Source organism: Electrophorus electricus, chromosome 13, assembly GCF_013358815.1.
Source record: "Electrophorus electricus isolate fEleEle1 chromosome 13, fEleEle1.pri, whole genome shotgun sequence".
In the NCBI taxonomy this organism is placed as follows: Eukaryota; Metazoa; Chordata; class Actinopteri; order Gymnotiformes; family Gymnotidae; genus Electrophorus; species Electrophorus electricus.
This window is the reverse complement of record NC_049547.1, coordinates 2,306,208-2,320,143: the sequence shown is the minus strand read 5'-3', so window position 1 is coordinate 2,320,143 and position 13,936 is coordinate 2,306,208. Positions and strand designations below refer to the sequence as shown.

The following is a 13,936-nucleotide window of genomic DNA, read 5'->3' as shown; positions in this document are numbered from 1 at the left end:
GGATAAGCCATTTTAAAACCACTACACCATAACTCAGATTATAAGATTTTAAAAAATTATTCTGACACAATTTTTCTAATTCTGAGAAGGCACGTGTTGTTGCTCTGTCAGAGGTAGTTTGAAATTCACACATTAATGATAATGATAATGATAATGAAGCTTTATAAATGAACATGTGAACAATCTATCTTTTTATAATGAATAAAAGCATGTCAAATAATAAGGTTGTATACACAATGTTTCTATAAGCCACAGTGGGGCTTAGACAATATCTCAAAAATTTAAAGCAAGAGTACCTTTTGTTGAGGAAAAATAAGAAAGCTAAAGTGGTCCTTCAAAGGGTCACTATAGAGTGATTAACTCCACCTCTGGATACCAGTTTGGTCTTCCTCTTTCTAAGTGCCCCCCTCTCCGTCAGACTATTACTAACCCCACCAAAGACTGACAGGGCCTAAGCCCCCTTGTTAAAAGAACTCAATAAGTACCCTTACAGACTCACTGAAAGGCCAACTAGAACTACTACTAATGAGTTGTGTCTAATGAAGGAGCAATTCATTGAATTTAAATAAATACATCACTAATCAAAACAAACACTTTCAGTAATTGTATAAAAGATTCCATTTTTACTTTGGTCAACACCACACTTTAGAAACAATTGAAACGTTTGCACTCTAAAGGATTCGGCTCTGTCCATGGAGGGCAACGGTGCCTGCGGGTTTTTTTTTTAATCCCTCCTTAATAACTGCACAACACAATCTGATTCTAATACTGGACTTGCCACCTTGACAAAGAAGGGAACATTATCAGTCAAATATGGGGGACTGGTTGTAGGCTCTGCCCATTAGTTAATGCATAAGAAACAATCACTGTTAACTGAAGTTAATCCAGTGAGTTAGTCCTGACACTCAGTCCGCATCTGTGAAGAGCAGAGCTAGTGTTCTGCTCACTAGTTGAGGCCACAGTGAATCACGATGTCACAGTATCATGAGGCCAGAGGACACGGGGGCATCTCCAGTCGAGTTCCAGATGTAGTATTCGGAGGAAACAAGCTCTCGTGCTATGGAAAAAACCAAGGTACCAAAGTTTACATTGCCTTCCTTGTCACATGTGAAGTAATCTTATATTCATCTTTCATCATCTGTGACACGCTTACTTGTGACAATGCGTGGCTTTGCTGAGGAATAGACCTGTACTGAATGTTGGTCCACACAGCATCCAGACAAAGTCAAATCTGGCACACGGAAGTAGAGCTGAAAAGCAAACACTGAGTAGAAGAGGCAATCAAGCACAGACAACTCCTAGTATGACCAAGGACAGAAGACTTCTGATGGTGGAAGCACGATCCGAGTAATGTAGATTGATCCATTGCAGTTTGTTTGAAAATACTTAAATGCTCTACCTTCTGCTACAATAGGAGAACTTCAATTTATCTAGAATTTATACATACTTTTATATAGGCAGTAAGATCAGTGCAGAGAGGGTCAGTTGGTCCAGCAACATGGCCTGAGAAATGAACAGCACCTTCCAGAGTTGCTTCTCGTGACTTTGGAAACTTCTGACCTGATGACGTAATAAACAAACAAACAAATTCTAACTCATTTGTTCAGTTAAAAACTGAAGATCTGGGGTTAAAATACTGACTGTGATGTTAAGATTAAACTTCCCAAGAATCCAAACCAGCAGATTTTTTTCTTTAGACACTTCCAGCTGTCCGGAGTTCACCTTCACATCCACGCTGCCCATTAGGCTTCTGCACAGAAGAACCAACCATGAACATGAGCCAGTAGCATCAACTGATCAGCACTAGATTTACATTTTACATTTATGGCATTCAGCTGGTGGTTTGATACTAACCGACTTACAATTATTACTGAACACAACTTGAGCAACTGAGGGTCAAGGATCTTGCTCAGGGGCCCAACAGCGGCAACTTGGTAGTGGTGGGAGTTGAACCGGCAACCTTCTCACTACTAGTTGAACCTTCTGACTACTAGCAGTAAAAGTCGAAGGAGGCGTGTGTGTGAACTGCATCACCTGTTGAAAAATGGCAGGTGGGCCTTGCAGTATTCGAAGCTGTTTCGTACACTCTCATGGAGCTGCAGGATGACATGCAACTTGAGCTGGTTCTCCTCTGCCTTCAGCTGGTAGGAGCCAAGAATAGGTGGTACGGGTACCTGGTGAAATGAAAATGTGTGTCGTATGATGTCAATGCTCTTAATGCAGGGGAAAAAGAGATGAAACTCAACGGGTCACTGACACATAGTAACCAGTAAAGGTGCAGGCCTACCTGTGAGGTATAGCTGCAGAGTCTGAAAGGCTCCAGCGGTGGAGAGAAGGGGAACTTGTATGGGCCTGAAAAGGCTGAGCCATCGTTCTCGTCCACGCTGCTGGCTGTGAGGATGCTGGAATCTAGTGATGTCACACAGGGGTGGACAAGGATGTCTTGCAGGGGTGACCCATTGGGTGGTAGTGTGAGGGTGACGGTGACATTGGGCAAGACACCCTCTACTTCACACTAATGTCAAAATGCATAAAAAGGAAAAGGGAAGATTCTGTTCATCACAATAGAAGTATGATGTATTTGAACATGCACTGAAATAAGAGATTATGCTCACTTTGCACACCACTGTCCCATACACATCCCACATGTCCTGTTTGCTGCTGTTGCCATACTGCGTGGACCTCACCATCTCCGTGAGGGCCACGTTCACCACCGCTCTCCCTCGATGGACCCCTGTTTTCCAGGCTGGCTGCTTCTGAGCACCTCCTGGGCCTGGAGCCATAGTGGCGGGCAGGGCTCCAGCCTGAGGGAGCGTGTCCAGGGGCGTGCCCAGAGGACATACCTGCAGAAGTACTGAGGGAAGAGTAGCCAAGCGGGAGGCCAATACATCGGGCTCTGGTGGCTTCCCTACGGTCCCACACAGGAAGCCCTGCAGGCCAGACAACAGAGCTAAGCCCTGGGAGACCGAAGCCAGGCTGGAGAGATGAGGCCGGGGCTCAGGCGGAGCTTCAATCAGGGGGAGGCAGGCTAGGATTAGGCCGCCCTGGCTGATGGTTAGTAAAGGCCAGAGGGTTTTCCCACCTGGACCACCTAAACGGAGCTCCACAGCTGGGCTCCGCTGCAGGCGAGCGCAGTCATCACGTATTGCCATATATGGCTTGTCAGGCTCCACCAAACCCAGTTCAGTCAGTAGAAGCTGGGGTATGACACAGTCCTCAGGAACAGCCACATACTGAGCTCCTGCCAGGCATTTAGCACGGAGTTCCACTGTGGGGTACCGTCTGAATAGAAGACCAAAACAATTTCAAATTAAATGATAATACCCCTAGCATTAAATGACAGTCAGAAACAAAACCCAACAGTTCGGTGAGGTTTGCTAGCTTTATTGTTACATAGCACGATCGCAGCATGAATAGATCAAAGGAATACAAACCCTGCCTCTATGAACGTAAACTACTATCAAGGATAAAAATAGCACAAAGCAACACATCTATCCGCTACATTTAAAGTTGCACGCCGTGAACAGTTTCTTTGCTGACCTGGAAAATCGCACTTTTCCAGATTCACCCTTTTCATGAGAGACAATCCACAGCGCACGTACACTCATCGAGGCTCCGCTTTTACCATGCGGATATTTCATATGACCAGTCTGGCTAACTCTGCAACTAACTCAATGATCAGCTCAGTCTCCTTGCCCAGCGGATGTGTCCGCTTCAAAGCTTTGGAAAAGCAGGTACATTCAATAGCTAGATAAAAAAATAAATTCACAAAACTACGAATTAAAGCGTTAAAAGTCTAGCTAACGTTGTTATGAAGGCTTCCTGTTACACAGCATGTGACATACAGGGGCGGGACTGCTTGCGCTTCGTGTCTTGAACGCTGATTCGGGATCAGGTGTACGCCTTTTCCCTTCCGACTACTACCGAGTAAAAACCGAACACAACCTGATCACAGACCTGCTGCGAAGGGCAGATTTTTGCATGTTGTTTTTTTTGCCTTATTTCCGGCCCGGTCATTGGAGCTGGATGCAGGAAGCAGGTTTAGAGTAAACAAGCGCCAGTGTATCCTGTCAAAACTCAGAAAAGCAAGCCTTAAACTTACAAAACTGTGTTTGCTCTCAGTAGCACGTTTATTTAAAGTCTCTCCGGCTGGACATAATGGCAACGTCGGCGCAGTTATTTGAGGTGAGTCGCGTAGTAGTTAACGCTAGCTAGCTAGCAACGTAGCCTGCTCAATAACAACCATCTCAGCAAAATACTTAGGTTGTTAGCTAAATACGAATTATGGTGTTATTATTTGCTTAACTGTATAGACTCTTGATTTATATACATGGGTTGAATGAAAGCGTTAGCGTTTAGCTAGGCTAGCTTACAAACACTGCGGTGCTAGCTTGTCGTTGTAGCCCGTTCAAATGTCTAACGTACATTTGTAGTCGAGTGCCAAAATAAATAAATAGTTAGCGTTAACTACTTATTTGTAAGGATATTTATCTCAGGGAGGCGTTACTTCACAGCAAATCTGACAGTGTTAGTGTTAGCTAGCTGTCGTGTTTCTTAACCAGCTATATGTGTATTTGTGTAAGTGTGTGTGGCGTTTCAGTTAGTTCCTAATATAAAGGTGTGACTGCAGTCCAAGTTTCTGGCCCTGGGTGGTTGGGTGTAGTATAAGATGTCACAGCTGCCTTGATGAGGCTGACTCTACATTTGTGATTCTTTTATTTTAATAGGAACCATTTGATGCTGATGAGTATATAGAGCGGCTGGCCTGGAGAACTCCAGGAGGGGGCTCTAAAGGAGGAGCAGAGGCATTTGACCCAAAAAAGTAAAGCCTTGACTTACTCTCCTGGGTTATTCCTGTACTATTCCTTACGTTTTGCCATGTAAACAATGAGCTTGCTGAACAGATGATGGTATCTAATTTAAAACAACTTGTTTATAGCGTCTGTAAGCCTTTAATCTAGTTTGTGTTTACTCTTTTGTAAAATTGGTTTACATTTAGTATACTGTGCAGTTTTTGATTATCATTTTTATTCACATTTTCATTCCAGTCTTCCATTTGATTTGGATTTTAATGGTGGGATTCTGTAGTAATATGGAATTTATTCAGAGCCTTTTACAAAAGCAAAAATATTTGTATGTGATATCTGACATATGCATTCAGTACCTGTCAAATGTTTTAATATTTTCTACATTTTAGAAAAACCAGTAAAAGTATTCACAAATTCACAACCCTTTACTGTAGTGACAGCTCTGCACAGTGTTGGTTTTCTCTTAACCAGCTTCTTGAGGCAACACCTGTGATGTCTTAAAGAAATTCTTACACACGCTGAATACTTGTAGGGTGAGGAACTAAAGTTCTGAATGAAAACGTTGCTGTGAGATCATTTCAAATGTAATTTCATTTTATTTTTTTTAATTTTGTTATACTGTATTTTTTATTTTGTAAATTAACTTGTATGTAGGCTACCAACTTTTGCTATTTAGAATTGTTAATTCTAACAAATGTAAGTCTAAAGTATTATATTATTATAAGTATTATATTATAAATGCATTTTGGACTCTAAAAACATGCATTCATCAGGTATGCCCAAACATTTGACTGGTTCTGTATGTTTGTCATGTCAAAACTGTTTTACTGACATTGCAAAAACATCAGCCCACATTTAACACTAACCTCTCAAAAATACCAGCTGTGGAGAGACGATATGAGCTGCAGACCACCGACTCACAAATGATGGTAGAGAACGAATTTTAGTGAAAGAGCATAAGAGGAAACGAGCCCTAAGCAGCACCAAGCGTTAGGGGAATTATTGTGAGATTACACACTCATCATTTTGGGAAGGTTTTTCTACCACCCAGAGAGTCCAAACATGCTGACATGGAGCTTTTTAACTCCGTTGTTCTGGAAGTGTTTAGAAGTACAGCTGACAGAGTAGTATGGAAGGGTTCATACACACACACACACACACACACACACACACACACACACACACACACACACACAAACACACCAGTTATAGTTTCATGGTAAAAGGCATAGCTCTTATACCAGCACAGTAAGTGTAGTTATGAGAGACTTTTCTGTGTTTTCTTGGAGTTCTCTCATGTCTTGATTGCGAACTGCTCTTTCTGGCCTTTATACATTGTGTGCAATCAGTGCAGTGGTAAATCACTATGCAGTGGTGCTTTTGTGACTTGATAAAATGTTCTGATTACTGTCATTATAATTGCTAAATGAAACATTCTGATTACTTTTAATTATAATTCATTATTGAAGCCCCAATGTCACTAAAAATAATTAACTATGGTTTTGCAAAAATCCCTACGCTGATGTAAGGTATGGTGCTTGCAGCAGTGGTATGGTTCTGCATGTACCTGTAGATTTACTCTTAACCCAAATCAACTGCTGTGTTTTTCTTCCTTATTTGTAGTCTTCAAGTGACAGTGGTGCTTGTCCTCCTTAGGTTGCTTGAGGAGTTTGCGAACCACATAGAGGAACTGAAACAGCTGGATGAGAGGATCCAGAGGAAGGTCGAGAAGCTCGAACAGCAGTGCCATCGCGAAGCCAAGGAGTTTGCACACAAAGTCCAGGAGCTTCAGAGGAGCAACCAGGTTTGGCGCAGTCACAGCCTTGATCTTAGCTCGGCACATCTGTGATCGATGAGTGAGCTGCCAAACCTCTGCCCCGTTTCCACAGGTTGCCTTCCAGCACTTCCAGGAGCTGGACGATCACATCAGCTATGTGGCCACAAAGGTGTGTCACCTTGGAGACCAGCTGGAGGGGGTAAACACCCCCAGACAGAGGGCCGTGGAGGCCCAGCGGCTCATGACCTACTTCAATGAGTTCCTGGATGGGGAACTGCGTAGCGATGTCTTCAACAATCCCGATAAGGTCATTATCCCAGCAGTGCCAGCGAGACACTTACAGTGGGGATGGGCCACTCCAAGCCACAAACTAGATAGGGGGGTCAAAGTGCAACAAGGGTTACAGTTCACCCTGCTCTCAACACCCCTTTGAACTTGATAACTCATTAGTTGAGGTGAAATAAGGGTTAGGGCAGTGAAAGCACTAAACTCATCTGGCGTAGAAGATCAAGTCTGACACATGAGAAAGTTTGCAGACACTATGCATATTTGTGTAATAATTATTTAACTGTTACAAATATGTATTTATTTTTAGTGGGTTGTTTGTATATGTTGCTGTGACATCAAAGTTCCATAAGTACTTTCATAGTTGGATACATTGAATTGCTTAAATCTAGCTTTTTCTAATTATATGAAAAAATTATGGTTATGGGCCTTTTTTCATTTTATGAGCCTCGGGTTAATAGATTTGATCTGTGGAAACGCTGATGCGACCCAGCTTAATTGGCAGTGCCACTTCATGAGTTTATCTCTCAAGTCTGTGAGTCATGGTGTGACCAACCTCGGGTGGCAAGTCTTACATCTCGAATGCTATTAGCATTAGACCACCAACACGCTTCTCTGAGAGGCGTGTGGGAATGCACGCGGCAGACTTCTGAGCGTTTTCAAAATGCGTCTGCCTCCAGAAGAGAAAAGAGGCTACGAGGAGAGGAGCTGCCGGTGAATAGCTGAAGGGGGATGGGGACTGGAAAAAAGAGGCAGAGGAAATGGAGGAAAGGAAGGCAGGGCTAATCCCCGGGAAAGGGAGGGCCGGCCCAGGCAGCATGGAGACAAGCTCTAGTAAAAACCCCCACTGCAGGGAGACGGCTACATCACTTACATGGGATTTAGCTAATCTTAGCTGGGGGACAGATACTTAGAAAACCTCAGTGAGGAGAGCCGAAAAAGGCTGGCTCCACCTCACGGGAGCACAGTAATAATGTTAGCTGAGGCAGGCAGGAAAAGGAGTCAGGGAACAGGAGGTGTAGATGACGGAGCCTTTTCCTAGCTCCCCCCCCCTCGTGTGTTGGGGTGAAGGCAAAGGTGGGGGGTGGATCTCGTCAGGGCCCTGTTTTTGCTGAGACCTCCCACCTGCCCATGGGGACAGATTATGGCAGGCGATTTAGTGAGGGCTGCTACGGGATTAGCAGCAGTCCATTCATAATGGCTGCGAGGGAGCGAGCGCAAAGAGTTGGCTCGGCGGTGTGGGGGAGCGATCGGAACCGCGGCCGGTGGGGCGCAGGTGTGCCGAGCTGGGCTCGCTCTTATCGGCCCTGCACTGGACAAGCGAGAGGGAGGCACGCTATGTGCCGTAAGCCGGTCCTTGGGTCCTGGGCCGATTCCTGCGGGCTTCTCCGTGTACCAAATCCTCCCTGGTCAAGGTGTCCACCTCTCCCTGCCTCACTCATGCCAGCCAGCTCTGATCATTGTCCTACTTTTCCTGCTCCCCTGAAGATCAAAGAAGCCGCTGACATCATTCAGAAGCTGCACCTGATCGCGCAGGAATTACCGTTCGACAGGTAAGTGGGGTGATGGAGCAGGACTGGGGGCCTTGAGGGCACCGGTGACCATAGACAAACGCATGAGATCAAGATCATACACTGATGAAACAAAGCAAAACAACATAGCACAGCAGAAAGCTGACAGCCACGTAAGCCAAAGGTCTTGCATGGGTTCAGACAAATATTCATACCATTTTGATTCTCATAGTCTCTGGAAGTTTTACTTGAAATTAATAAAATTGCTTTTGGCGCTTAATGATTAATTTACAACTTAGTCATTTTGTTTTTGCTTTAATTTCAACTTTCTCTCTCTCTCTCTCTCTCCCCATCCTCATTTAGATTTGCTGATGTTAAGGCCAAGATAGCAAGTGAGTGGTGGTATTTTTTTTCACTGACTAAAGATCGTAGCTGAGGCAAAACACCCATAGTCATGTACCCATGATGCGCGTGGCGTGAGCTGGATGTGTGTGCTGTGTTTAAGGTAAATACCATGACCTGGAGCGTCAGCTGATCCAGGAGTTCACGGCAGCTCAGCGCAGGGGAGAGATTGGCCGCATGAGGGAGGTGGCTGCCGTCCTGCTACATTTCAAGGTGAGGAAGATCTGCTATGTCTTCCTAGCTCTTGCGCCTGGTCTCAGATAAGCATCTCATATCACCCTGTCTGCCGTCTGTTTCAGGGATATGCACATTGTATAGACGTCTACATTAAACAGTGCCAAGAGGTGAGTGCTGGTATTTTTTGTCTACACATTCTATATTTAATATAATAAAGCATGAGAATTGGAGCCAAAGGGGCACGGGTACAGTTACAGGGCTTAGGAAACAAGGCGGCAGTGTCTCTCTGTTCACATTGTCTGCGTTCGTTGTCAGGGTGCATACATGCAGAACAACGTGTTTGAGGACACGGCTCTTCTTTGTCAGCGGGTCAACAAGCAGGTGGGGGAGGTCTTCAGCAGCCCAGAAATGGTGATGGCAAAGCTCATCCAAAACATCTTTGAAAACAAGCTGCAGGTAGGCCTGTCAAATATATGCATGCACCCACTGCACATGCAGATGTCGTGAAGCCATCTCCTCATTTGAGAGCTCTGTCATACTTTTAGGCACATGTGAAGGAGAAACTCGACACCTGTTTTGCTGAACTGGAGCAATACCTCAAAAACCTCTATGACCTCTATACCAGGTATTCCCTACTCAGTCTGTTACTTTTTTTTTTTTTTTGCTTCCCTACACATGCAATTTGCTATATCTGTCTGAGAAATGTAAGGATCTCAACTGTGTGGCTTTTTGCGTTGGCCTCTTTTGAGCAGTTTCAGACCATTTTTGGACCCTCTCTTTTCAGGACTATGGCACTGGCTGCTAAACTGACAGAGTTCAACTTGGGCTCAGACAAACACACCTTCCTGTCTAAACTGATCAAAAGCATATTCTCCTCCTACCTGGACAGCTACATGGATATGGAGCGGCAGTACCTGCAGTCTCGCAGCGCCGTCATTCTGCAGCGGTACTACGACTCGAAGAACCACCAAAAACGTCCACTGGGCACAGGCAGGTGAGGAGATCTTTTCAGTGCTGTCTGGAGAGACAGTGTCAGAGTCTGATATGACCTAAGGATGTTTCGGGTTCAGTGCTTTCTTTACTCTTGCATGCCTGTGGGAATGGTTTGAAATGTTATTGATGTGCACCTTAGTAGGAATGCTAAGCTGTTAAACTGCTGTTACAATGCTGTTACAGCTGTACCCCTCCAAGACTTGCTGACATTCTTGCTCATCCTGAACTGCATGCCTTTTAAAATTGAGTTCTGTAATGAATACATGCTCTCTGCCTTTTCTCTCCTTTACATGTTTGTTTTCTCTCTCTCTCTCTCTCTCTCTCTCTCTCTCCCTCTCTCTCAGCATCCAAGAGCTGAAGGAGAGAATCAGACAACGCACCAACCTGCCACTGGGCCCCAGTATTGACACACATGGAGAAACGTTTCTCTCACAGGAGGTTGTGGTCAACCTGCTGCAGGAGACACGGCACGCCTTCCAGAGATGCCAAAAGGCAAAAAAAAAATTTAAATAATGCTGCTTGTTTTGGATTTAAAATGTTGACCGGATGGCAGGAGAATCTCTGTATTCTCTTCTCTCCTTGCAGTTGTCTGACCCAGCTGACCTCCCTAGGAATGCCTACTCCATCTTCCTACTGCTGGTGGAGCACCTCTGTGTGGACCACATAGATTATGCCTTGGAGATTGGGCTTTCAGGTAAGAAAGTTGCTGTATAACACGTCCGTAATGGATTGCCTCGTGGAGTGTTATTTTAACAGACAGGCTTTCCTCTTCTGTCCACAGCCATACCTTCTTCCGATGCAAAAAATGCCAACCTCTATTTCCTGGATGTGGTCCAGCAGGCCAACACTATCTTTCACCTCTTTGACAAGCAGTTTAACGATCACCTCATGCCTCTCATTAGGTGAGTGCGAATTAAGGAATGGGTGACCTTGAGCACATAATTATGGAGAATAGCTTTTTTGGGGGAAGGGTTTTTCTCTTCCACTGACCCCCCATGACCTTGTGTGCTCTTTTACTTCTTTAGCTCCTCCCCTAAGATGACAGAGTGCTTGCAAAAGAAAAAGGAGGTGATTGAGCAAATGGAAGTGAAACTGGACACTGGGATTGACCGGTTAGATTCTAAAACTCCTTTTAATGGAAATCCTTTAAAAATCCTCCATCTTTTCATTTAAGAGGCTGGACACTGTGCATTAAACAGACAAAAACTGTTAACACTGAGGTCATGAAAATATTTGTGATTCTGATTCAGTGCATCATTCAGTGCATTCAGTGCATTCTCAGTGGTTTGTACTGTCCATCCTGTCAAAGACTACTAATAAAATTATGTGGAGTTACATTTTTGACACATTTTAGATTTAGGTGCCATGATCTGCATCTAAAATAGCCTAAAGGGCTGTATTTAAATAAATGTTATGTATGTCAGTTTATGTTTCTTTAAACAGACTGAAGCCTGATTAAGCTTAAATAAGCAAGTATGCTTGAACTGTACTCAGCATAAATAGAAAGAATTTGCTCTCTTCATCTGTAAGGAGCTGGACTTTGACATTGACATTGTTCAGTTCTGTCACTGCCTCATTTTTAGTCGTGAAGTGTTGTGGTTTTGGTGGTTGTTTTTAGGACATTGAATTGCATGATTGGCCAAATGAAGCACATTCTAGCTACTGAGCAGAAGAAAACGGACTTCAGACCAGAAGATGAGAATAATGTCATGATCCAGTACACTACCGTAAGAGACCTCGTCAGCAAGTACAGAATTCTAACACAAATACTATCTGCACTTTGGCTTAGATTGAACAGATAGAGCTAAGTCAGGGGCTTAGTTGTGTCGCTACCAAAGCACACAGTGCCTCTCCTGTGCATGCACACGGGGGGGGGGGGGGTGTGTGTGTGTGTGTGTGTGTGTGTGTGTGTGTGTGTGTGTGTTAACTCGACGGCCTGCGTTCTCTCCTCAGGCATGCTCTAAGGTGTGTGCCTACGTGAGGAAGCAGGTGGAGAGTGTGCGGAGGTCCATGGATGGCAAGAACGTGGACACGGTCCTGACAGAGCTGGGCGTGCGCTTCCACCGCCTCATCCATGAGCACCTGCAGCAGTTCAGCTACAGCTCCATGGGGGGCATGCTGGCCATCTGCGACGTGGCCGAGTACCGTCGCTGCGCCAAAGACTTCCGGGTAAGGCCAGGTCAATGGCCAAAGGTCGCGTGGGCATCAAGCTTACCTAACATGCTCATGCGATGTAACCTCATGCCATTTTGTGCATCAGTAGTGTAGCATGTGGCATTTATAAACTAAAATTATTTATTTTTTGTTGTTGTTTAATTTCACAAATTTTGTAGAGGAAAAAAGTAAAAGCGGCTGTGTAACACCCACGTCAATATCCTTCTCAGGTTCCTCTGGTTCTCCAACTCTTTGACACACTCCACGCACTATGTAACCTCCTGGTTGTCGCCCCTGACAACCTCAAGCAAGTATGCTCCGGAGAACAGCTGACCAACCTTGACCGGAACCTCCTGCACGCCTTCGTGCAGCTCAGAGCGGACTACCGTTCAGCCAGGCTGGCCCGCCATTTCAGCTAATGAAGGCTGAGGCTGCCCACACGCTGCCCAGCCTGCCCTGCAGCCGTCCAATCAGAGCAGCCCGGCTTGGTAGACAACACAGCTACAGGCTGATCTTTTTATGCCTATAGTTAATGAATACCCCTGGACGTAAGACTGTTTGATCCAACCGTTATGGAATATTTATGGATCTGACCCGTTGTGTTTTTTGAGTTTTATTTCTAAATTTACTTTTTGCCTTTTTCTCACCTTTTAACCCATGAACTAAATATACAAATGTGTTGTTTAATTTGATACATGTTCTTCTTCAGTGTCCTTGCGTTACAGTTTTAAGGCCTGTTTTAACACAGATGACACTCATGTGATTTACATGGTACAGAGGGCTGTTTTATTATGCTTCCCTGGCTTCTGATGCCAAGTGGATGGTGATTAAATGAACTGCAATGGACTACATAAGGGATACTGCAGATGTCTGAGAGGTCAGAAAACTCCCTTTGCTTTCGTCGTTACTGCACCAAATATATCTGCCAGTACTGGAGAAACCTCAGCAGTCTGCTTTGAAAACCACACGCTAACTCACTAATGAGCAACAGCTAGTCTCATTTGTTTTTCCACCATTATAGGGCTTAATAGACATCTGACAATAATTCTGTACTTGGTGCACAAGTCAGGGTTTATAGAATATATGCAGTCCATTTAATGTAATGTAAGACTAAGCAACAAAAAACAACTACAGTACACTATAGTGGACAGGTCACTGCTTAAAACATGACTGAATAAATCAACTGAACTGTTAAACAAAAATGTACTAATTCTGATGTTTACTGTCCCTAAGTGTTGTTATCCCTCAGTCTGAAAGATCTGAGTTTTACTTGTGACTGTGTGCCAAAATCAGTTTCTCATCAGAATGTGACTGATGTGTTTTCAGCATGTTATCCATGAAGATGTCAACCGATATTATCAACAGGCTTTAATTTGTAATTGTAGTCATTTTCTGTGACCAGAAACTGCCCAGGATACCAACCGAGGAGGTTGACAGGGTGTGAGCACAACACTTCCAAAACAATTCTAAGCCTTTCCCAAGATTCAAAGCAACAAACACATCCACCATGTGTCTGAACATTTTTACCATTAAAAAACGAACCAAAAAACAATGTTGTGGGGTTGTTACCATTTTAAAGTTCTTATTTGGTGTACATGGTATCATAAGACATGAATCTCCTCACTGGGAGCACATGGAATATATTTGCAAGGTTTTAAGGGTTTGTTTGCACATGTTCCTGTGTCTCAATAATCTGAGGCTTTTTAGGGGAAGTGCTGTTGTAGAAAATCTCATCAAAATTAGTGTTTGCGATACCTACAGCATGTCATTATAGTGAGGGGCAAAAAAACTCCAAAATTTGATTACTAATACTGAACGTATCCTTGGGA

The 13,936-nt window shown here is 44.2% G+C and overlaps 2 protein-coding genes across 2 annotated transcripts; one reads left to right on the top strand and one right to left on the bottom strand.

Moving 5' to 3' along the window:
- Positions 1 to 600: 600 nt before the first annotated feature.
- Positions 601 to 3,823, bottom strand: ap5m1 (adaptor related protein complex 5 subunit mu 1). Its single transcript, XM_027025480.2, has 8 exons — positions 3,541 to 3,823; positions 2,616 to 3,282; positions 2,288 to 2,515; positions 2,035 to 2,174; positions 1,665 to 1,750; positions 1,448 to 1,560; positions 1,154 to 1,250; positions 601 to 1,057 (listed from the first exon to the last, which is right to left on the bottom strand). The coding sequence occupies exons 1-8, from the start codon at positions 3,639 to 3,641 to the stop codon at positions 975 to 977; spliced, it is 1,515 nt and encodes a 504-aa protein (XP_026881281.2). The 5' UTR covers positions 3,642 to 3,823; the 3' UTR covers positions 601 to 974.
- A 191-nt stretch (positions 3,824 to 4,014) lies between these two features.
- Positions 4,015 to 13,659, top strand: exoc5 (exocyst complex component 5). The gene is made up of 18 exons (XM_035533012.1): positions 4,015 to 4,185; positions 4,728 to 4,822; positions 6,465 to 6,612; positions 6,698 to 6,892; positions 8,359 to 8,423; positions 8,745 to 8,773; positions 8,887 to 8,996; positions 9,083 to 9,127; positions 9,276 to 9,416; positions 9,506 to 9,585; positions 9,745 to 9,954; positions 10,298 to 10,445; positions 10,539 to 10,647; positions 10,735 to 10,855; positions 10,979 to 11,065; positions 11,572 to 11,680; positions 11,907 to 12,122; positions 12,338 to 13,659. Exons 1-18 carry the CDS (start codon positions 4,159 to 4,161, stop codon positions 12,524 to 12,526), a joined length of 2,124 nt encoding a protein of 707 aa, XP_035388905.1. The 5' UTR covers positions 4,015 to 4,158; the 3' UTR covers positions 12,527 to 13,659.
- Positions 13,660 to 13,936: the final 277 nt, after the last annotated feature.